At 55.9% G+C, this 24,196-nt stretch overlaps 2 protein-coding genes across 6 annotated transcripts; both read right to left on the reverse strand.

Moving 5' to 3' along the window:
• Nucleotides 1–412: 412 nt before the first annotated feature.
• On the reverse strand, nt 413–20,207 carry LOC118977745 (uncharacterized). The gene is made up of 10 exons (XM_037032785.1): nt 20,014–20,207; nt 19,122–19,291; nt 17,607–18,180; nt 13,462–13,643; nt 10,644–10,683; nt 9,912–10,542; nt 9,225–9,256; nt 6,543–6,673; nt 2,300–2,497; nt 413–1,134 (listed from the first exon to the last, which is right to left on the reverse strand). The coding sequence occupies exons 1-10, from the start codon at nt 20,190–20,192 to the stop codon at nt 560–562; spliced, it is 2,712 nt and encodes a 903-aa protein (XP_036888680.1). The 5' UTR covers nt 20,193–20,207; the 3' UTR covers nt 413–559.
• On the reverse strand, nt 9,571–14,129 carry LOC118977733 (complement C1q subcomponent subunit C-like). Of its 5 annotated transcripts, none has more exons than XM_037032762.1 (3): nt 13,936–14,129; nt 13,462–13,643; nt 9,571–10,411 (listed from the first exon to the last, which is right to left on the reverse strand). In XM_037032762.1, the coding sequence occupies exons 1-3, from the start codon at nt 14,112–14,114 to the stop codon at nt 9,855–9,857; spliced, it is 918 nt and encodes a 305-aa protein (XP_036888657.1). In that variant the 5' UTR covers nt 14,115–14,129; the 3' UTR covers nt 9,571–9,854. The 5 variants fall into 5 exon arrangements, with proteins under 5 accessions (XP_036888657.1, XP_036888660.1, XP_036888656.1 ...); XM_037032765.1 differs by having other exon boundaries at nt 13,462–13,668; nt 13,959–14,056; XM_037032761.1 differs by having other exon boundaries at nt 13,462–13,655; nt 13,936–14,053.
• Nucleotides 20,208–24,196: the final 3,989 nt, after the last annotated feature.

Raw genomic sequence — 24,196 nt, forward strand, 5'->3', positions numbered from 1 at the left:
GGCAGGCCTGCCCTTGAGCCCCAGCCCTGCTGTGGGGTTGAGGACAACTTCTTCTTCCCTCCAATCCTCAGTTTTCTCCTCTGTAAACTGGGCACAGTGCAACATGTCTCCCAGGATAGACTGTGGGGATTAATGAGAGAATGAGGAAAGGGTCTAGCTCGGTGCTTAGAACATAGTAGGCACTCAACAGGTGGTGTTCCCTCTGACCTCCTACCGAGTGGCTGTCATGGAGCTGGACACAGAGTCTGGCCCTCCAGCCGTCTTTAGTTAGATAGAGCTCCTGTTGTTGGAGGTCATTCATTCATTCATTCATTCACTCATCGTTCAGTCCTTCGACTAGCATTCAAGCTTCATTTCTGAGCACGTGCCATGTGCCAGGTGCTGGGGCACAGAGTTGAATTAGACCACTGCCCTTGGTTGGGAAGAGTTTATTTACTCCTTCATTGAGTACACGCATGGTGACCGGCTATGTGCTTTGGCTGGGCAGAGGTGGTGTTGGGGGTGAAGGGAGCTTTGTTGGTGGGCAAGGGGTGGGGAGGGGGATGAATCAGCCCCTCAGTCACACCTCTGCGTTCGGGAAGAGCAGGAACCCAGAGAAGATGCTGTTGGCACCTTCCACGCCCAGCAGGGAGTTCTTTTCGGTGGCCTGCAGGAAGACGTTCTCCCCCTCCTCCAGCTTGAGGACGATGCCGCCCGTGGTGACCTGGAAAGTGCTCTGGACGTAGTCGCAGAAAGTGACCACCTTCTGCGGGCGGTCACGGCCCCGCATGAGGTTCACGCACAGGTTCCCTCGTGAGCTGGCGTGGTAGGTGAAGTAGTAGAGGCCAGGCACCCTGCAGACGAACTTGCCACTGCGAGATTCGTAGTTGTTGTTCGCGTTGGTGATCACGTGGTCGAAGCGGATGGTCTGGTCCTTCCGCAGGGGCGTGTTGATGGTCCGTGTGACCGAGAAGGCAATTTTCTGTGCAGCCCTGTAGTCTCCCGATTCACCCTTGGGGCCACGGCCTCCGGGGGGCCCTGGGGTGCCTTTGGGGCCCATGGGGCCCTTGGGGCCGACTTTTCCTGGCTTCCCTGGAACCCCTGGGTCTCCCTTCTCTCCAAATTCACCATGGTCGCCAGCTAGCCCTGGCATCCCTGGAAAAGCAGAGACAAGAGATCACTAAGAACCTAAAAAAGGGGCCCTGGGCTAAGAGGCGGGGAGCCTGGTCGAGTAACCTTGAGCAGGTCCCTGCTCCTCTCTGGGCCTCGGCCTCTCATTTGTGAAAAAGAGGGGGTTGGTCCGAGGGCCTCCAGGTCCCCTTCCAGCCCAGCTTTCTGAGTCTGTGATGTGCTTGGTTCCAATGGAGACAGACACCCATAGGGTGGGAGCAGGGTCTCCCTGAGGAAGGAGCTGGGCCAGCCCTCCTCACCAGCTCATACATCACCCCTGTTCAGCCTTCAGCCTGGAGGCCGGATAACTATGGGCACACGTGCTGTCCCGCTCTGTCCCCTCCCCCATGGCTGATGTCCCTAACCAACCGTGTAGCCTTTCTTGCTGAACCTGGAAGGGGGGCCTAGAACCCTCCCAGTCCACCACTGCAAGCAGCTGCTACCCCTCCGTATGGCACAACACAGATAAAACCTCTTTCCCACAGAGGGGCAGAGGTTCATGGTGGAGAACGTGGGTTCAGGGGACAGACAGAAGTGCGTATTGTGTCATGTCTGCCGCTCTTAGTTGTGCTTCCTTGACTGAGTCACCTTCACCATGGCTCAGGCTCCTTGTCTGTGAAATGGGGATGAGGTTTTGTGGGCTTGTGAGGACTGAACGAGCCCATCGGGAAGAGAGGCTGGCTGGCTCTGAGTCAGTGAATGCAGGAACTAGATTTCATGGGGGGCCTCAGGATGGCAGGAAGTCACACTGGAACCCTGTGACAAGCCCACAAAAGCATTGTCCAAATTTTACAGGGAAGGGAACAGCAATTCAGAGAGGTGAAGCCACTTGCCCTGAAGGTAACTCAGGGCTGTATGACTGTGGGGGTGCCCTCTCTCTGCGGGGATTTAGTGGTCTGAGATCTACAGTCTCGTCTCGGCCTCAACATTTATTGGGGCTCCTTGGGACAAGTCAGTGGCCTTTCTGGACATCAGATTTCCCATTTTTGAAATGGGAATCCAAATTCCCTCCTGGCAAAGTTATTGTGAGGGCTCAGCCAGCCGATGGATGGATGAAGTGTTTTTACAATCTCTAAAGTGGGCAACTATGACTTGGGAAGGGGCAGGGCCTCAGTCAGTGACACTAATGTGTCCTCAAAGTACACGGCACCTTTCTCTCCCTTTATCCCTGGCGTCCCAGGTGTGCCATCAGCTCCTGGTGTCCCTGGAATGCCCGGGATGCCAGGGATGGCCGGGTGCCCAGTGCAGCTCTGGGCCTGGGAGACATCTGGTGGCCCCAGGAGCAGCAGCAGCAGCAGCAGGAGGCCCCCCCTCAGGGTCTTCATCACGTGTTTGTCCTGGCTGCTTCCTGCAGGGGGACAAGAAGAAGGTGTGGTAGGTTCGCGCTGTGGCGACTCCTCATTTCTTTTTAAATTCATCCACCCATTCATTCTTGGTCTGTTCGCCCGTTCATTTGGTCAGTCGTCGGCGTGCTCGCTGAGTGTGCCCTGTCCCCCAGACCCCGTGCTGCGTGCTGGGGATACAGTGGTGAGGACGCAGGTATGGGCCTGCTGTCGTGGAGCCGACCGTGCAGGGGAAGACAGCCGATAAGCAGGTTAGCGTGCAAGAGAGCGGAACCGGTGAGAGACAGCGCTGAGTCCAGAGGGAGCAGGGGGTGGGAGGGTCGAGATGGGGGAGGCACCTTTGAGAAGTGAAGGTTCAGAAAGGTTCCTGGTGGGGGGTGGGGGGCGGCACTCAGGGAAAGGACAGTGGGGGCAGATGGGAGAGAGGGGTCAGGGCCTGGCGGTGGTGGTCTGCAGGTTTTGGATTTTATCCTAAGTGTTCTCATTCCTTAGAGCCTCTGAACTCAAGGTGCCCACGCTGCTTTCGCAGCGAGCTACTTTACACCCTCACCGCAGCCCCGCAGGGAGGAAGGTCTTATTGTCACACTGAAGGGGACACTGACTGAAGCTCGGGCTGGCCGAGTCACTTGCTAGGGGTCACAGAGGAAGGACTGCAGCCAGGACTCAAACCCAGGCCTGTCTATCACTAAAGCCAGCGTCCATGCCAGCGGACCAGCCCACGTCTTCCGGCAGGATATTCTCGGGTGCCTCCAAAGGCTGTGGGCCCCGGTGACAGGGTGGTGCTGGCCCCAACTCCACCCCAGAGAACTCGGAGAAGCCCCCGGCCATCTCGAGCTGGTCAGCCCCGCCAGCGCCCCATGGCATCAGTCCTCAGGCTGGACACGACCTTAAGCCTCATCTAGTCCAACCCTTCGCTTATTGTTTTAAATCAAGCTGACACTCACTACCACAAATTTGATCGTTTTAAAGTGAACATTTAGGTGTCGTTTAGCACATTCATAATGTTGTGCAACCCCCCACCTCTAGTTCCGAAATATTTTCACACCCCCCCCCCATAAAACTGTACTCATGAAGCGCTTACTCCCTAGTCCCACATCCCCCTCAGCCCCTGACACCTAGCAGTCTGCTCTCTGACTCTATGGGTTTACCTCGGCCGGACGTTTAACATAAAACAAATCACACAGTATATGACCTTTCACGTCTGGCTTATTTCACTCAGCAGGACGTTCTTCAGGTCCGCCCGTGCTGCGGTAAGCACCAGCTCTGTATGTCTTTTGTGGGTGAGAAACAGTCCATTGATGGCCATATTGCAGTCTGTCTATCCCTCCATTGCTGTTGGGCATTCGGGAAGTTTCTGCTTTTCGGCTATGGTGAATAGTGCTGCTATGAACAGCCAGGTACAAGAATTGTTTGAATATCTGTTTTTAGTTCTACCTCGCAATGGAATTCCTAGAATTACTGCCTGGGGTCTTACGGCAATTCTGTGTTTAACTTTCTGAGGAAATGTCAGCCTGTTATTTAGTCTCCTCAATCACGTCTCAGCCGAGGGCTCCTCTGTCCATAACTTGCACCATCTCAGTAACGGGCAGCTCATTACTTAACCAAGGCAGCCCATGCCTTCTTTGCCCAGATCCGAGTTCTCCCCATCCATCAAGCCTTGGGTCACAGTTTTCTCCTCCGGAAAGCCTTTCATCGTCACCCCTCAGTCTACAGAGGATGAGGTGTTTCCTGCTCTTAAAACGGGGGCGTGGAGTGGTCCCTGCACACCTCCCAGGACAACTGTGGGGACCTTGGTGGGGCTGTGGCTGGGGAAGGGCTGCAGGGTTCCAAGCTCTGGCTCAGATTGGCTGCTGCCGCTGCTGTCTGATCCTCACCGCCCTCTGGGGAAGTAGGTTGTGCTTATTTTCCCATGTTGCAGGTGGGGAAACTGAGGCTCAAACATTAGAAAGCAGCCTGCCCACAGTTACCTGGGAGTTTGTTATGGTCAAACTCCTCCCACCCTGCCTCATGCTGGCTGGGCCAACCCAGAATTTGGCACGTGGAGGCCTCCCTGGAACCAGAAAAACTTGCCAGCTTTTGACTCACATGCTCAGAAAATCAGCCTCACCCCCTCAGTCTGGTTCCAATCAATTCATTGCCCGAAGCCCCACGTTATGCCAGGCTCTGGTCTGGGAAGCTGCACCAGGGACTGTGACTGGGACCGAGAGAGACCAGTTTAGGCTCCGCCCTGCTCCGAGAGAGAGCAATTCCAGGGACCCTGCTCATTTTTGAATGGACATCAGTTCTCACTGTTGCTGGAGGTCTCACAAAATGACAGTTTGACAATGTTCATAATCTGTGTGTCGGGTACGTAGCAGGGACCAGGCTCTGTACCTGACACGCCATTATCTCACTGAACTTGGTCCTTACAACAGCCTCTGGAGAAAGGCATTCCTGAGCTCTCATTGTACGGATGAGGAAACTGGGCACAGAGACAGCAAGAACCTCAGCCGAGGTCACACAGCCCCGAGGAGTTGGGATTCAAACCCGCACTCACAGGGTGTTAGGAGGCTGCCCTATGTGGTGGTTGAGAACACGGGCCTTGGAGCCAGACAGCCCAACAGGGGGCACTAATGCGCGGACTGCCCTGGGAGCCGAGCTGGGCCTGGGACCCGTGGCCCGTGAAGGAAGCTATCACCATCACTGTCACTGTGGCTGTCGGGCAGCAAACACACACCCGTGGTGAGAGGCCTGGGGTGTCATCAAGAAATCAGCTGCCAGGGTCCCCAGCAGGTCTCTGCCACTTCTTAGCTAAGGCCCTCACAGAGCTCACTGCTCCTCTCTGACTACAGCTTCTCCCCCAAAATGAGGCGAACACCAACCTCTACCTCGTGGGGCTGGTGGCAGGACAGATGAGCTAGGGCTTATGACGGGGTCTTTCGTGCTGGGATACTTATTGCATATTTGTTCCTTTTAAATTTGTCCTCATCACCTAAGAATCCCCGAGTCGCGGATAGATGGAGGATGATTGGAAAAGGAAAAGAGGGTTGGCCTCTTTAAGAGGCTGGGCTCGGGGACAGGGGGCGTCTGAGGCAGAGGCGGCCCAGGGCTGCAGAGCGTCCATCAGCGAGGCGGGTGGAGGGAGAGCAGGTCCTGACCTCTGATGAAACCCAGGCTTCTCGGGGAAGTGGGAGGTGGAGGTCGGGGGTTGTGGGGGGATCTGGGCTCTGGCTCATTTCAGGGGCTGCTGAGTCTCATCCGGTCGGACCCCCCACTGCCTCCCCAGTCATCACCACCGCCAGCCTTGCCCCTTCCTCATGTCTTTCCTTGCATCACTGACCCTTCCACCTCCTTCCAGCTCCAACCATTTCTTTATCCCTGACTTGGAGTCAGGCCAACTTGACCTCGAACCTTCCCTCCCCTCTGCTGTTACCTCCCTGTGTGACCTCAAGTGAGAGCCCGAACCACTCTGAGCCTCTTTGGAAAAGTTAATTTCTACCAGATAGGGCTGCCAGAGGATTAAATGAAATGGAGCCTAAAAAAATAAAAATAAAAATAAAGGTCCCTGGGGTGGTGTAAATCAAATTATTCCTTTGAAAGGGTCGTCCTAAGCTTTCTCAGCAGAATGTGAGGAAGTAAAGGAGACAGGCATTGAAGAAAGGCTGGGCTGGGTGGAGGGCGACCTGGGGTCTTACATCCTCTGCCTCTGACGTCTTGACCCAGGTGGTTTGCCAAACACTGGGTGACCTTGACCTCCTTTAGGGCACATCAGACCCCTGAAAGGTTGTTACTCCCAGAGAGGGTCTCAGCCAAGAGGTTATATGACTTGCCTCCGATCACCAGCACTTCAGGGGCAAAAGCAGGACTGGGTCTTCGTGACCACACAGCCATCATGCTGGCGGCTCCCACTTTGGGCTGCCTCCCCATCACCTGGGCCCTAGGTAGCTGCAGATCCCCAGTGTACCTCCAGGCAGTGTGATTCCTGAGGTCTAGGCCCAGGCAGGCATCCCCACTGTGGGAGTCACCACCCTCTGCCTGCCAATCCCCCCAGGCAGCGGGCCCCATCCTCACCTGGGAACCTGGCGTCCTGTGGTGCCTTTCGGCCGTGTAGCAGTGGGACCGGGAGCCGGGAGCCTGATGCTCTCTGTCCAAAGCAGAAGTTCCATTCCCCCAGCACGGAAGGGCCTTCCCCTGACAGCCCCCTCCCATGGGCCCAGCGGGCTGCCCCCCTGCCCCGGTCACCCCACTCCTACCCTGTCCTGCTGCCTTCAGGCAGTTTCAGGTCCTGTTTCTGCAATGTGGAGGGACTTCCTGTAAATAGGGTGGACCGATGGTGCGTTTGGTTTCGCCAACTCAGCAGCTGTGGGGGGAACAGGCTGTGCTGGTAGAATGTCCACAGCTGGTGGCTCCGTCCCAGAGTCTCTGACCTCACGAGCTTCTAAAGGAACCAGTGTTTCTCAGTGAAGTGGAAACATGGCCGGCCTGGTGCCTGGGAGCTGGAGTTGGGGTCAGAAGCCTTGATTCGTAGCCTGGCTCTGCCACTTACCAGCCAGAGGGGTCCAAGGGAGACGCATTTCCTCTGTCACATGATGGGACCATAATTACACCTGCTGTAGGGACCGCACAGGGCACGGAGGGGCTCAGATGGGACAGCGGAGGAGGGGAGAGGGCGCGGGAAATGCACAGCACCTGTTCCTTGTTAGCAGGGCCCACGCCCCAGGCTTCCTCTTTCAGGGCTTGTCTCCTCGGCTTTCTTCCCATTCTGTGCCCTTGCTCTTTCCCTGTTCCCAGGAAATAATCTAATAATGAAAAATGAATTTTAAATGTGGCCATTATTTATTTATACAAGCAGGGCTTGAAGCTGATGACAATAATAAGCACAGGCAGGGGCCTCTTGCTTGTCGCTCTTGGACTCACACCAAGTTAGAGCTAGAGAGGGCTCGGAGGCCACCCAGCCCATCCCCCTCGGTTTAGACATGGGGAAACTGAGGCCCCAGTGTGCCCTGCACGGGGAGATGGAGCCACGGGCAGATCAGCCCTGGACCCTGCCTGCAGAGAGCGCTTTTTCTACAGGGGGAGACTGGGGTGAACCACCCAGTGACACATGGTTTTGTGGCTCCTGTGACAAATGTCACAAAACAGGAGTGAATGCTAGAGCCCAGACCTGTGCAAGGGGCTGCTGCAGGACTCAGAGCTGGCACCTGACACCAGATATCAGTCCCTTTCTGGGACTGTGTCTCAGGCGAGGGGACCCCCTATCGGCGTGGTTGCCCGGCAAGCGAGGGTCAGCAGGGCCGTCCTGATGTCCGTGCCAGGAGATAGGAGATCGTTGGCCTGCGGATGCTGCCTGATGGGGCTTGTTAACTGCAGTGGGTGGTAGGGAAAGAAAAGAGCAGCTTGATAAAACCGAAAAGGTGGAGGCCTGGGTAGGGACGGGACGGTGGTGGGTGCTGGGCAGTGAGAGGGGCGTGAGTCGGTTGCAGGTCCTGGAGTCTGTCTGAGGGTTCCTGAGACCACTTGGGCCTGGACTCTAATTCTTTGGTGGCTAATGGCAATAGCAAAAGATGAGCTTGAACTTGGGGTAGAAGGAGCAGGGAGGAGGTAAAGGCATGGCTCTGGAGTGGACCTCTTCCGAGTCTGAATCCCAGCCCTGCCTTTTTCTGGTTACATGGCCTCAGGTACATTTATTGACTTCCCAGCGTTGGTATGCAGGGTGCAGTGAGGTAACCTGCCCATCTGGGGCCCAGCTGAGAGCCCAGCTCTTGGTGGGCACAATGCAAACATGGGAAAACTACGATTTGTATGAATAGACGGAGTTCTTGGAGCCTGGGAACGTAGGAGGCACACCTGGATTTGGGGGAGGATTAGACTAGGGGCCAGGAGTGAGGGGGTCTCTGAGTCTTGGCCCCTGAGAGGAAGCAGCTGGCCTCTGTGCCCATAGAACTGCTGACTCGCATCCCTTCGTGAAAAGACATCTAAACCCCCTCAACATCCCGGGGCACCAGAGATCCTTACAGCCTGGTGTGGCTCGTCCTGGCCCCTGTCCTGTCCCACACCCTCCTCTCCTGTCCCCGTAAAAGCCCTCTCAGCCCAGCAGAGAAGCTGGCGTTTTCAAAGGCCTGTCTCTCTCCTGACAAAGAAAGACCAACGGGGAAATAATTATGGGAAATAAAAATGGCCCCACCACTGTTGTTTCCAGAGTATGGGTCTCTGATCTGACGCTGCAGCCCACATAAATGGCATATTGGTTTTTTAAACAAGCGAACTGAGAAGAAAGATGTATCACCGTGGGCATCGCTGGGGGGACTGCTGAGGGGCTGTGGGCGGGGAGCTGTGAACGCAGTGGCCCTGTGACCCTGGCTGCATCCCTGCTGGAGGCACCCAGGCTCTGTGACCTGGGCTGGGCTCCTCGGCCCTGGCCTCTGCTCTCGCTCTGTGTGTGTGTCCTTATCTGTCCCTCCTTCCCGGCTCACACACTTTTCATGTCCTTACCATGTGCAGGCACGTGTCAAAGCGGCCCTGCCCTCAGGGCTTAGTCACAAACTAAATAATGCAATAGGTCGGTGAACGTCATGCCTGGTGCATAGTAAGTGCTCAGTAATCCTGGCTGTTATGTACGATGTTTTCATTCACTTACTCATTTCTGCTCTTAGGCATTGATGTACCCACTTACTCTACTCTACCTTGGTTCACTGATTCATTCAGCACAAGTAAGTTCATTGCACATCTGACCTCTGTCCATGCTGGGCTTACCTGGGCCCAAACCCCTCCTGTGACAGGTGCTCCTGAAATTCAACATGAGTCTGGAAACTCCAACACACTCCTGTTCATCTGTGAGCACAGGCACCTTTAACGACAGTGGTGCCTCTCACCGGTGACAGCAAGACGGCCCCTTGGGGACCTCTTGAGTCTCCGACCACACTTGAGTGTCTCTCTCCCGATGGCCGGATGGTGCCTCGCGTTTCAACACTGGCGCCGACCTTCACGGGGCCCTAGTGAGATGCCCTGTGTGAGTCTAGACCCCACAGACAGCTGTGGCAGGTGCGTCTCTGAAGTGAACTGCTTCTTCCAGGTGTCAGAGAGAACTCAGAGCCATGCGTTTTCATGGATTTAATCATTTATTTATATGTCTGCCTGAGTCTTTCCACACTTAGAGAAGAAGGAATGATGGCACCAGAGGTGTTGCTTAAGTGTCAAGGCAGCGGAGCCTGCAGGGACTCAGAGTAAGGGAGAGAACTCATGGGGCAGGAGTCAGGGTGGGCTTTCTGGAGGAGGAGTCCATCGGGTGGGGAGAATGGCCCTGATCAAGGGTATGGCACAGCGAGTTCTTGTAGGAGAGCTGAGGGAGGTGGGGTGGCCTGGGGCTGGAGCAGACCTGCCGCCCTAGTCGGGGAAGAGCAGGAAGCCTGAGAAGACGCTGTCGGAGCCCTCTGTGCCCACCATGCCGTTGTAGTCATTGACCGCCAGCCACACCTCGTCTCCCACCTGCAGACGCAGCAGCACGCCCCCTGAGCTGACCTGCTTGCTGTTGGACATGTGGTCACAGAAGGTGGTCACCTTGACATTGTTGTGGTACAGCAGCACGCACAGGTTGGCCGTCTGTGACGTGTGGTGGACGAAGTAGTAAAAGCCGGGGACTTTGCAGGTGAATTTGCCTGTGTTTGTGTTATAATCCCCCTGTGGGTTAGTGATGACCGTGTTGAACTTGACCAGGCTATTGTCTTTCGGGTACTGCATGGTCTGCCGTGTGACGGTGAACACTGACTGGTGCTTCTGCTTGTATCTGCCTTCCTCTCCCGGCTCCCCGGGAGGTCCCATGAGTCCAGGAAGCCCCGGCAATCCTGGGGCTCCCGTGGGGCCGTTTTTCCCAGGAACGCCAGGTATGCCAGCTTCTCCCTTCTGACCCTTGGGTCCTCGTGTCCCAGGAATAGCTGGGATGCCTGGGGAGAAAGCAGGTGAGAAGGACGTGATGGGGCAGACGACAGGGGAGAGGGCCCTGGCACTGGCCTCTAGGGGACACACCGCTGGGGTCCGGTCTCTGGAATCTCTTTCAGACAGGAGCACTGTCCACCTGGGGGCAGCGTGCAGGGAGCAAGGGTGACCAAACAGCTGACAAGCTGGTCAGAGAGTCCAAACCCTGCCCCCTCCCCCCATGCAGACTTGCCTTCTGACCTTGGCTGAGACATTTGTCTCTTGGCCTCAGCCTCCACATCTGGGACGCAGAGGGCAGGACTAGCCAGCCCAGGGGGCGGCAAGGGTGGGATCTCAGTGTGTCAGAGGCCACACGTGTCAGCCCACAGGCAGCATGTGGCCTCAGAGAGCTTCTATGTGGCCGACGCGATGTGTTACTGACTTTATTTACAGCCCAGTGTTGGTGCGTTCAGACCTCCCTCACCCAAAGCCTAGTTCTTGACGAAATCGGGAGGTCGCTCAGAGGCAGGTTCCCCGGGAAGCTCCTGCATCCTGCTTCAGGTCTCGTCATGGGCGCTGGCCCCTTCAAGGCCCTTTGCCTAATTTATATTTATAAAGTTTTTCAACTTTTTGTTAAAATAATCACAGATCCGCAGGAAGTTGATACAAAAAAGGCAAGAAGGTCTTCTGTGCTGGTCCCCTAGTTGTCCCCGTGGCCCATCCTGCATAACCAGAGCACAGAGTCACGCCCGGGACGGGGACCCTGGTGCAACCCACCGAGCTCCACTCACACGCACTGTGCGCGCGTGTATAGTTCCAACATAATTCTGTAGCATGTAGATGTGTGTGACACCCCCTCCCTGCGATCAACTGTACCCCTCATTTTGTATGGTTTTTCTAAAAGAGGGCCTTCAAATTCAACAAGCCTTGGAGCCCTACCTAACCTGTGTCTGTGCCCCAGGCCAGCTCAGTGCATGGGAACCACTGGACGGAGCCAAAGAGAAGATGCCCCTAGGAGGGGGCTGCTCCCTCCTGCTGCCCCAGCCCCACTTAGCCCACTTCAGCTGCTTATGACAGCTGGCCGGGTTCTGCTTTCCTCAAGTTGAAGGTGAGACAATTAAGGCCAGACACTTGCCCAAGGCCATGTTGCTGGTAGGAGGTGGACTTGGGACTCAAAGTCAAGTCTGTCTGCGTTGCAGTCAGAATGTCTGATTCTTGTTACCACCCCGATCATCTGCGCCTCTGTGAGATTTTTCTCCCCTTGTCCAGACCATTCTCATCTTTTAGGGCCTGAGACCAGACTCCTCTTCCAGGAAGCCCTCTCTGACCACCCCTGCCTGCCCTCATGGCCACTTCCTCCTCTGGCTTCCTTAGGAGCCGGTGTCTCTGCAAACCTACTTGTGACAGATCCTCTACATGGGCTCATGGGCCATTTAGGTCCCAGAGTTAAGAGTGGGGCCTTACGACCCAACAGACCTAGGCTTTGGGCTGTGTGACCCTGGGCAGGTGACCTCCCCTTCCTGAGCCTCTTTTGCCCAGTTGAGACAAGGGCGCAATGAACCGGACTTGGCAGGGCCACTGGAGAGAATGGGGTGGGAGAATGCACGTGCCAGGCACCTCGCAGGAAGTACTGAGTACCAGGTCCCTGTGATGGTTGGCAGTGATGCTGAGCGGGCGCCGTGCCTCATCCTTTGAAATGTCTTCCAGCATGTGATTGGGAGGGGCAGGGCTCAGCAGTGGGGAGGGGGCCTGAGAGATAGTAGACAGTAGTGATTAAGGCGGTGGCCTTTGGAGTTGGACAGGGCTCTACTGTGTGACTTCAGGCAGGTTACTCAACCTCTCTGAACCTCACCTTTGACATTTATAAAAGGGAGTAAATCACTTCTTCAGAGGATTTGGGCCACAGTTTTGCTCATTTGCAAATGAATTAACAATTTAAACTGCCCTGGTTGGAACCATGCCTGGCACAAGTAGGAGCTCAAACATTAGAGGCCCTCTGTCCCCCCGGGCAGTGAGGTGGCCAGAGGCAGCCTGAAGCACAGGGTCCCCTAAAACGGCACACCTGGGGATCCTCATTGAGCTCACCCCAAACTGGAGGTGTTTTTCCGGAATGTTGGCACAATCCCACTCCATTGCCAGGAGGGAGGGGGACTCCTCGGGGAAATTCCTAAGGACCTGAGGACATTCCTGTCCACTGGCTCCCCAGCCCCTCACCTCTGCCTCCCCCATCAGCTCCGCCCAACACTACCCCAGCCTCACACATGCCACCCCCAGGCACACTCCTCCACCTCCCAGATATGCGCCCACTTCAAAGGAGGCACCAAGGACTCCAGTCTTCCCCAGCGCCAGCCCCGCTCCTGTCCTCACACCTTTTGCTCAGGCCAGAGCTTGCCTGTGAACCCCCAACAGAAGGTTCTATGGTTGGGACCCTGACTTCTCACCCCCACCCGCCCAACTACCCAGATCTTAGGGAGGAGGTGAGCACATATTTCTGGTGGAAACACAGATAACAACAGCAATAACCACCATAGCCTACACTTTGCAATGCCTACCACCTGTTCAGCACTGTTTTATAACTTAATCGCCACAGCACTCCTGTGCAGTAGGCACCCCCGCTCTATAGATGAGGAGACCAAGGCGCCCAATGGTAAGCATGCACCTTGTTCAAGTTCACACGGTAGGAAGCGGTGGGGCTGGGATTTGAACCCTGCTCATCTGGGCATTGTATACATTCCCTGTGCTTGTCCCACCTTCCCCTGGGGTCCATGTTACAGAGCAAATAGTAGAGGGGTTGTAACAGAACAGTAGCCTCACATTTTAGAGTTTGCCAGAAGTTTCCCTGTGGTCCCTGTCCTGTGACCCTCCCCTTGTGGGCAGGTGCCCGTCTTCTCTCCCTAGCATCGGGTGAGCAGTCCGGGGAGGCCTGAGGCCTGGGCTCTGAGGGGCTACACCTGCCAGGAGAGCTGGACTCTGCCCCAGGAGTAGCTGTGGCAGGAGGGACCAGGCTCCTTGCCATCGGGTTGCTGTCCTCCTTTCCCCAGGCCTGGGTGACCCCTCCCCACGAGGCCTGCCGACTCACCTGGTTCACCCTTGGGACCTTGCAGTCCGTCATGCCCGTCCTTCCCTGGGGCCCCGGGCAGGCCCGGCATCCCGGGGATCCCGTAGCATTGCTCGCTGGCCTGGATCTTGGGCAGCAGCGCCAGCAGGAGCAGCAGCAGGTTTAGTCCAAGGTGGGACCAGGAGCTGGAGCCCCTGTCCATCCTGGGGAAGGAGCTGGACGAGAGACCTGGGTTGGCCCGCCCGGCCCCTCGCTCACCCTCTCATCCCTCTCACTCCCCAGGGCTCAGCCCTCTCCACTCTCAGGAACCCACCTCCCTTCCCCGGGCCCCTCACCCCTTGGGACCACAGGATGCATGGATGGTGGGGGAACATCTTGGAGCTCAGACCCCCAGCTTATTGGGGATGAGGACCCTCCCTTCTCTCACAAATCAGGCTGTCCCCAGGGCCATGTCTCAGGAACGTGGTGGGGAAAATAACCACCATTCGCCCTCACCTGGACAGGGGTCCTGGCCTCACCTGGGGGTGGGAGGTTTCTGGTCTGGTCACTGAGATGTCTTCCAATCTGCTTCCCCTCTCCAAGGCAGGAGGACACCGTCTCAGAGTGGACACAGCAGGGAGGGCCCTGAGCGGGCTGGGCGGCCCCCTCCTCCCACCCTCCCCGAAGTCCCACATCCCCTTTCCCGTATTTTTCCCTGACTCGATGCTTTCTTTCGGGCGCTGAGCCAGGCTGACCACAGTGACACTTCTGTGGCCCCCGCCCCTGGGTCACGCGTGTCCGAAATGGGGAAACGTCCGCCGCTCCGGATCTGGCGAAGGGCGTGTGTGCGTCTGTGCTGGTGTAAACACCGGCCTCCCGGGCAGACTTCCCCTGGAGACAACTTCAGCCCTTGAACACCTGCCCCCACTTGCTGGCATTTACGTTGCCCAACACTCAGCTGTTTCACACCGCCCCCCCGCCCCGCCGGAGGAAGTTGTAGTCCCCCTGACAGATGAGGAAACTGAGGCTCAGGGGGGTGGAAGCACTTGCCCAAAGAAACCATGTAGTGAGTGGTTTCTTGGGGTCCAAAGCCTTGCTCTGACCCCTCTGCTTAGCTCCCACAGAAACAAGCCTCCTGTGCACTTGTCGAGTGACAGGCCTTATTCTAGAAACTTCCATGTGCCCCCTCCCATATCAGAGTTGGGACTGGACACCCAGATGGGTGAGCTTTGACGGCAGGCAGCCTGCTGTGATGGGCAGATTCCTCTGGCTGCCGTCGGTGGCCTCAGGAGTTTGTTTCCAACCCTGCCACCCCCTCGCCTGAGACCTTCAGCAGACTGCGGACCCCACCCAGGCCTGCCTCCCATCCCTTCACTGGATGGTGGAGAAGGCTGGCGGGGTTTTGCGTGTTGGCGCCTCTTCCTTTGCTGGAGCCCCCGATGAACTCACCTTCCCTGCCAGCACTGCCCCCCTCACCTCCACCCCGGCACCCCTGCCTTTGGTCTTGGAGCCTCCTATGGCCTGTGAGGGGTCGCCAGTCAGGGTTGGGCTGGCAGAGCTGAGCGAGGCCCCCCACCTCCTCTTCTCCTCATACACGATTCCAGAGCACTTCCGCCAAGATGGAGGCATAGGTGGAAACACTGTGCCTTCTCCCTCATACAAGATTCCAGGGAGGAAAGAGGTGTCAGGCTGCCGAGGGTCCCAGCCCTGGCCCCGCTCCTGCCACCTATGTCATTCAGCGCCGGTTCCTGGCTCTGTAAATAGGGGGTCCCACTGGCTCCCATGCAGGGCAGTTGTGAGGACTCTAGGGCAGGAGCAGGAGTTCAGAGCCTTGCCCCTGCCTCCCCAGGTGACCCTCGGGGCCTCAGTCTCCCCACCTGCTCCTCCACACACTGGCACGAGGATGCAGAGTGTGGGGCGAGAGAGCAAAGATTGAGAGTGCACCTGGCCCTGGGAGTGGGGGGGGGCTGCGGGGGGCGGGGTTGCGGGGGAGCGGATGGGTGGCACCTGAGCTCCCATCTTCCTCCCTCATTTGCGCCTGGGTCTGTTTTGTCCAGCAGATGGCAGCCTCCGCCCGTGCTCAGCAATTCCCAGCCCCACCTGCAGGTCCAGCTGGGTCCCTTCCTTTCAGAGGGGACAGTGATTTGCCTGGCAGAGGTGGGTCAGTGTGGGTGGAATTCAGGGTGAGGCAGGACCACTGTTTCTATGGCCTGGTCCCTCCCACCCCCTTGGGGCTCTACCACTGCCATTTCCTTTGAGTCTCACTGCAGTGAAAGAAGCCTTCCACTTGTGGGTCAGGCAGAGCGGGTTCAAATCTAGGCCCCGCCCCTTCTGGCAGTGTGACCTTGTGTCTATGTCTTTCTGCTCTGAGCCTCAGTGTCCTCATCGTTTTGCTGGCGTTAAATGTATCAGTGGGTGAAATGTCCGCACACAAAGACCTGTTTGTCTCCCCAGCCCAGGGGTGGGTGTGTTCTGGGGAGGAGGGTCACTGGGGCAGAGCGGGGACCCAGTGGGGCCGAAGGCCCTGCAGCACCCAGCACTGCCTCAGGGCTACAGGAGGGTCCCTCCCTTTGTCCTGACTCCCAGAGGCTTCTGGCCGCGCCACTGCAGGCCAGGGCCTTGGCTGTGTTGGGGGCAGGGGCGGGGGCTTGTACTTGTGGACTCTGAAGCTGCTTGTGCACCAGTTAGTGGTTGGGGGAGACCATTCCTGGGGGATGCCAGTGATGTGTGAGCAGACACGGGAGTGCCGGGGGGAGTGGAGGGTGTTCACCCCTGTGTGTCAGGGATGTGCCCGGGACATCAGTCTCAAGGTGTGTGCCAGAGTACTTGTGACCGTTTACAGGGGCCCTAAGGCATCTGAGGCAGGGGCACGTAGGCGTGACGGCCCGCGTAGCCCTGGGTAGGTCTGTGGGGTTTGTTGGCATAATGCATGTGGATATTCAGGGGGTGTGCACGGGTGTGTCTAAGAAAGTGAGTGTGCACTGAGGGAGGGAATCGTGTGCCAGTGTTTCAGTGAGAAGGGGACAAGTCTTGGTCTGAAAAGGTGGGAAGGTGTGTGTTTGTGGTGTGTGTGCATGTGTGCATGTGTTTACATGTGTGTGTACATGAAGCACAAAGATAAGCCAGCTCCCCCTGGGAAAATGCACAGGGCATTGGACATTCAGGACTGACTTCTGGTCTCCTTGTTTTCCTCACACGCACAGGGCATCCTGGGCCAGCTTCTTGCACCCGAGCAGCCGCCGAGCAGCTCCCAGATGGGCCAAGTGGGGACCCTGGGAATGAGCCACCCCAGTCCGCACCCAGGTGATGTGCCCAGCAGGCTTGCAGCCCCAGCCTCCGCACCTGCGGGGGTTGAAGCCTGGAGCCGGACTCAGGAAACTGCCTTTGGGGATGCCCTTGGGCCGACTGCGCGCCCCTTCTGAGACCTGCCCCTGCCTATCTGGTCATTTGTCGGCGTGTGGCTGGGGAAGCTGACAGGGCAGCCGTGAAGACACCCAGGCTTGGGCACCAGGAAGACCTGGAGCTAAATCCCAGCTCCTCCCCTTGAACACTGACCTGTGCTCTGTGTCTGCCCCAGTGCCGGGCCTCAGCTTTATTATCTGGAAAACGGGGTCATGATTCCCATCTCAGAGCTCGACTGTAAAGATTATGCAAAATGTAATAACAGCTAAACCGACGTAGCCCTGACCATGAAGCAGGCACTGTACCGCTATCTTCACAGGGTAATTCGTTTAGTCCTCCCACACCCCTCTGAGACAGGGGTTATTCTTATTCCCACCTTCCAGACCGGGAAACTGAGGCTCCCTGAAGTTACACAACAGGTACTCGATTGGGCCACCAGTAAATGGCAGCCTCAGGATTTGGACCCAAGCCAACGAGGCTCCCAGCACCTGTCAAACATACACGGTAAAATGCTGAGTATGGGCCTGGCCTGTGAGCACTGAACAGCTGTCCTTGTTATGCCTCCCTCCCAGTGCCCAGGGCAGCAACCGAGTCTCAAGCCAGCAGACGGGGATATGGGTATTTATTCCAGGACGAGTCCTAAGAAATGATCTTTCTTCAGCTAAACCAACAACACCCCGCTTGGCAGAGCAGAGCGCAGACACCAGAGAGGTGGAGCGAGTGGGCCTGGGTCACACAGCAGGAAGAAGACGAGGCCTGGGGAGAGGGGGGGTCCTGCCCTGGTTCAGGTGGATGGGAAGATGAGGAAGCCACTGAAGACGCTGTCCGCCTCGGGGCCCTGGTAAATGCGGCCCTTCACGGGGTCTTTTTCGATCCAGACCTGGTCTCCGTTCTGCAGCTGGAGCACTGTGCCCCCAGACACCACCTGGAACATGCTCTTGCTGTTGGTGTCACAGAAGCCCACGGAGCGCAGGGTCTGGCCCCTCCTGGAGGACATGATGGACAGGCAGATGTCCCACTTGGACACCACCTGGAAGGTGAAGTAGTAGTAGCCTGGCACAGCACAGACGAACCGGCCCGAGTGGCTCTGGTAGCGGCCTTCCTCGTTGGTGATGACCATGTCGAAGATGACCACGTTGCCCCCCGCCGGCGGGTTCTGCCTTATGGCTGAGAAGGCTGGCCTCGGCTGGTCATTGATGTTTCCCGGGTTGCCCTTGATGCCTCTGTCTCCTGGGATGCCAGGGGCACCCATGGGACCGCTGGGTCCTGGGTAGCCCATTTTGCCAGGGCTTCCGGGCAAGCCGGGGTCCCCCTCGTCTCCTTTAAGACCTCGGATGCCTGTCCGGATGCCAGGGGCCCCTGCGGGGAGGAAGGCCAGGGTGGGAGTGAGAGTCTAGTGTCTGCCTGTCCTCAGGGAGGTGGCTGGGACCCCGGAATGTGGTGGGATCATGTATAGGGGAGTGCCTGGGCCTTTAAGACATTGATTCTGGGTGGCCCTGTGACCTTGGACAAGTATCTCAACCTCTCTGAGCCTCGGCTTCTTTATCAATAAAATGGATGGAAGTATGAACAAGCACTTGGGGAAGTGTCATGTTCCGTGAAAAGCAGGGCACTGGTTCCCCCACTGTGCTTCTGTCCGCAGACCCACATGCATCCCCAAGCAGTTCTGGGGTGCCTGAAGGCAAATTGTCGCAAAACTCTCTGCGGGTCTTTCTGGTCTGCTGTGGACTGTGAGGTCTGGGGATTACACGAGACTTCCCTTTCCCGTTCTGCTCACGTCCTCCTCCCTTTCCCGTCACCCTCAGGCTTTCCCCTCAGATCTGAGAGTTTCAGAAGCCTGAATGGGCTGGAAAGGAGAAGCAGGGAAAGAATGGGGGTGTAGGTAAAAAGAAGCAAACAAGGATAGCTGCATTAAGTGATCCCTCTCTATGTGCTGGGTGGGGTTATTTCTCTATTTTACAGATGAGGAAACTGAGTCTCCGAGAGGGGCACACAGCAAGACAAGGAAGGGATCCCAGGTCTAAAACCTAGGGCATTAATCACTTTGGTAATAACGACCAAGGACTGGGTATAGCTTCAGCACCAATCCTACTTATTGCTTGTAGTGACCAGAGTCCAGGGACATGGTCTGGGGAGAAGGCCAGGCCCCCACCTCAGACTCTGGGACCAAGTGAGATTGGAGGGGCTTTATGTGGGGGCCCAGGTGGACTCCTGCATTTTGGTGCCACCCCCAAGCCTCCACCCTGTAGCTCAGGCCAGGTAAAGGCATGACGGGCCAGGGTTCAGAGGCAGGTACTTACCTGGCTCCCCTCGCTCCCCCTTGAGGCCCGGCCGCCCAGGTCGGCCAGGTCTCCCTGCAGCCCCGTTCTGCCCATTTGGTGCTCGGCAAACGTCCTGGGTCAGCGTGGAGGTCAGGGACATGGCCAGCACACCAACCACCAGCCAGCCCCATGGGGCTTCCATGATGCCACTGCAGAGACACAACACGGTCCGGGCGGCTGGACACCACACACGAATGTACACTCAGTTCACACACTTGAACTGGGCACACCCACAGTCACACTCTCAGACACATGAACAGCTTCTCACTCATGCACTGCCAGACACAGGGACTGACTCCATCCCTCACTCACCTGGACACACATGTTCATACACTCCTACAGATGATCAATTCCATTGAACGAACATTTATTGAGAGGGTGCTCCTTATTTAATCAGCACTCTCTCACCCCAATGGCATAGCTGTGCGTGCACACAGGAATTCACAAACACCTGGCCACACATCTGCTTGCGCCCCTCCACACTCATCCCCTTCTAGGCTGACTGTCACCAAGGGACCCCCTCTGCAAGACCCCTCTGCTGGGCTCTGAACCTCTCAGCCTGTTCTAGCTTCTTGTGTTCTGGGGGGGGGGGGGGGGGGGNGCGGGGGGGGGGGGCCCCCCACCCAGAAACTCTAGTTAGAACTGATGGGTCTGTATCACCACCTCCCACTGCTCCCAAGTCCAAGGAGTTAAGGCCCCCCCACCACCACTCAAGGATTCTCGGTCCTGAGTAAGTGCCCCACCCCACCCCAGCCTGGCCCAGGCCGGCTAGATGTTATTCCCCCTCCTGCCAGCCTCAGGGGCCCAGCCCCGAGGTGTGCTCCCGGCTCCTGACCTTCACAGCCTGCTCCCTCTCAGGCGCTGGCCTCACCTGCCTTGGGTGGTCAACTCAACTGGATGTTCCTGCTGTCCACCCAGGGACCTCTGTGGGACACCCCACAGGGTGATGCCGGCCAGTGGCCAAGTTTCACATCCCTTCCCACTTCCCCTTCTCCTTCTCTGGACCTGCCCCTGGCATTGCCCCAGGGCCTGGAGGCTGACCAGGGACATTTTGAGCAGACCTCAGCAAGATTGGGACGTTGGACGTCCTACCCCAAGCCACAGCTGGTGTAGGGGCAGGGACAGCAGGCAGGAGCCTTGAGGACGGAGGGCTGTGGAGGCGCCCAGGCGGGGCTGGTAAAATCAGTAACTTGTAAGACTTATTTCAATGTGAAAGAACAATGTGTGCGCATTGTCAAAGCTTGTAAGTAGAGAAAAGCACAAAGAAAGAAGAACAGTGCAGTGGTAATGAGCAGCTCGGTGACCAGCTGTCTAGACGCGCCACTTCCTGGTTGCGCCTCCTTGGAAAAGCACGGGGCCTCCCGAGTGCTCGCTTTTCTTACTGGTGAGTTGGGAACAGCAGGTTCTCCATCCCATTGGATCGCCATCGAGTCCTAATGATATAACACGCACTGGGCGCACAGTTAAGGCTTAATGATGAGCTTTTACCAACACGTAAAAAATAGCGACAGCCCGGCCTGTGTGGCTTCTTTGGTTGGAGCATCGTCCTGTAACTGAAAGGGTGTGGGTTCGATTCCTGGTCAGGGTACACATCTAGGTTGAGTGTTTGATCCCGAGTCCAGGCGAGGGCACAGATGCTACAATCCAGGGTCAGGGTGCCAATACCCGGTCTGGGTGCCGATCCCCAGTCTGGGTGCGTACAGGAGGCAACTGATCGCTGAATCTCCCTCTCTCTTTCTAAAAAAAAAAGGCAATGAAAAAAATGTACTAGGGTGAGGATAAAACAATTTTTCAATTGTGACAAAGCCCATAAATTCTATCATCTAGAGAACTGCTATTAATGTTTGGCTGCCTCATCTAGCCTTACTTGCTCTCACTGATGGGGTGCTCACTACCCTCCAGCACAGCTCGCACCACGATTGCCAGCTTGGACCCTGAGAACACTTTTCTTTAGATTGAGTGATCTGCCTCCCCCAGCCTAGAGACCAGCGTGTCCAAGCCTGGGCTGATCCTGTGTTTCTACTTCCTGGGACCATGTTTTTTCCCCGAGAAATCGGCCAGAGGGAGGAGGAGGAGGAGAAAGGGAGGGCCGTTAGGCACAGGCAGATAAAGATGTTCTAGGCCTGGGGTTTCCAAGCTTCTGGGACTCTTTTTACTTGCTGTCTTGTATAGCACCTCATGTCTATCTGACAGATACAAACTGGGATGCTTTGGGAAAAGGAGGGCCCGGAGCTCCTCCTGCCGGCCCCTCCCTTGCTCCCCCGGATTCAGGAGGTTAGGAGAATCTCTGGGGCCCTGGACAAGCCACATCATTTCTCTGCACCTCAGTTTCTTTAACTGTAAAATGGGGATAATGCAGCCCCCTCACTGGGCTACCAGGGGATCATGTAAACTTGCGAGGAAGTTTATACCATCAACCCCCCCCCCCCCGTTAAAACAAGCCATCGTGAATAATATCTTGGGTGAGTTGCCTCTCTGAGCCTCAGTTTCTCCACCTATCAAGATGAGGCAGCGGTCTGGAAGCAGGAAGGATTGCCCCAAATGGTCTGCAACATCCCTTCCAGAACTCGTTTTCTTTGATTGTATCGTTTCGGTTTTGCTTCCCTGCTGGAGGAATTAGAAGAAAACCACATGTCAGAGTCGGAACCAACAGCCCAATTACTCCATCTTACAGAAGAAGAAATGAAACACCAGAGACAGGAGGACTTGTCCTCGTAGAAAGTGGCAGAGTCGGCAGGAGGAAAAGCCAGATACTGGGAAAGGCAGTTCCTCTGAAAGTACAGTTCTCAAGCTATCAAATACACAATTCTTACAGAAACATCTAGTGAGTACATGCCATTTTTTGGTAGCTTATTAATGAAGGAACAGCAGGATGACTAAGCTAGTTCAAGTGAAGACTCTCACAATAAACATATGTGAACCCACATTATGGAGAGAAGAGAGAGAGTCAGGAAAAACAAAATGGCAATAAATAAGAATTCTGGAACATTCATAAGGTGGCTAAGTTAGCACAAAACTGGTTAATATCCTACAGGGCAATAAAATCATAGTGTTGGGGTTATCTTCTCTATTAAAAAGAAATCATTTGCATCTCTACCAGACAAAAATGATTCGAAACTTATCAGTTTTCCGCCAGCTAACAGCTATCTTTCGAGAACCAGAGCCCTAATCAATAGTAAACAATAAGTCAAGCAAAGTGACACTGCCCTCGAATGTCAGAGGACCCTTAGGAGGGCTTGTCAGACATTGCGCTCATTTGACTTTGAACGGACACGAGTTATCTGTCTGCCTCGTTGCCAAGTGTGGGAGGGTCTTACTTATCAGACTGTTGCAAGAGCATAAATGCTTCGGAGGAGTAAGGAGCATCGATAGTAACGAACGTATCATTAGTGTGAAAAGTGAATGGGTCAGTGATGGCCCGCGAATGTCACCACAGGGGCATGTCCAGTCAGAGGGGACAGGCCGCTTCTCCGGAGCTCAGTCTGGTGGAGGTGAGGCAGGGGATGGCAGGGTGAGAGGGAACCCCTTGCATCTCTGCCTGCGAATAATCCATGAGGCCCAGCTAGGGTGCAGCCAAGGGCCTAAGGAATAGCACCCCCCTCCCCCTCCCCCAAATCTCTAAATCACTCAAATTCTTCAGGGTGGAGCCACAGCTTGTTCAAGAGCTAGGTTCCAAAGTCAGCATATTAGGCAAAAATTGGAAGTGGTCAATGTCACTGTTAGGAAAAAAGAATCTGAGGAAAGGGCCATGTTGGGAACCACGGGTTTTCACAGCAGCGTTCTGCTGTCACTTTTGGCTCTGACATCAGAACAGATTTCTCTCTTCTTAGTTGAGTTTCACTTGGCTAACATATGTGCCCTTTTTGAAAGAAAAAGAAAAAGGAAAAGAAAGAAAGACATTGAACCCTTAAGGATTGGAGTCCTACCCAGCGGGGAGGCAGGTCCCCTCCTTCCCTCCCGGTCACTGCAGAAATGGGCGCCTGGAGGGGCCGTGGGGACGGCAGCATCCGCTGCTGCTTTTCAACCAGTGTCTTTAGCTCTTTCTCTCTCTCCGAATCTTATTAGGCAAAAGGCAGATAGTCAAATGTGTATGGAATGTAACTCTGAATTTCTTGTATTTTTTAATTAAAAAGTTGAGATTTAATTTCCATGCAGTACAATGCACAAGTCTTGAGTGCCCGGCTCAGTGGCTTTTCATGTGTGTGAATTCCCCATTTGCCACCACCCAGCCTGAGAGGACATTTCTGTCACCTCAGTGGGTTGCCTTGGGCCCCTTAAATCACCCCCGTGCCCCCAAAAGAGCCAGTGTGTTCTGACTTCTGCCACCATCGGTTACTCTGGGCTGTTCCTGAGCTCTATGTAAATAGAATAACCCAATCTGTGTCTTTCGTGTCCAGCTTTCTCTGGCGTCTCACGCTTGTGAGAGTCAACTGTCTTATTGTGCAAATCGGTTCAGTTTTCATGGCTGAGTAGCATTCCACTGTGTGCCTATGCCTCCCTTCGGTCAGCCCTCCTCCCGAGGACATTTTGGGTCGTGATGGATAAAGCCGCCGAGAGCACCCCTGCCTGAGTCCTCCCCCGGGTGCCACTCTGTGAACACGCGTGCTCGGGCCTCTGCTGTGTGTTTGAATGCCAACGAGAGGCACAGGGTTTACGCCGATGCCCTTCCTCTCCCCTCTGCTGCCCCACAAAACAACAAAACCCTCCTGTACCCTCTGCTCGAACCCCTTTTTCTCCTTCTCACCCACTCTTCCCCTCTCCCCGTTCTTTACAAAGAAGATTGTCTTCATTTTGTCCTTGTGGCGAAAGCCTTCCCCTCTAGGGGCCTCCTGGGCCTCTCCTCCTATTCTCAGGCTCTGTTGGGAGAGGCTGTTTGGGAAAAGGGGAGGGAGTTGGCCGATCTCGCCACACACCTTCAGTGTGCTGTCTTTATCCATTGCATCTCTCTTGGCAGATGAAAGCAGTTTTGGGGAGCATTTTATGGGAAACGGAGGGAAATGCAAACAGCGAATGCCAATGCCTGTTAAGGAGATAGAGGCAGCGTGAGGATGACA

Source organism: Sturnira hondurensis, unplaced genomic scaffold (genome assembly GCF_014824575.4).
Source record: "Sturnira hondurensis isolate 20B ecotype Veracruz unplaced genomic scaffold, ASM1482457v3 Scaffold0021555, whole genome shotgun sequence".
Classification (NCBI taxonomy): Eukaryota; Metazoa; Chordata; class Mammalia; order Chiroptera; family Phyllostomidae; genus Sturnira; species Sturnira hondurensis.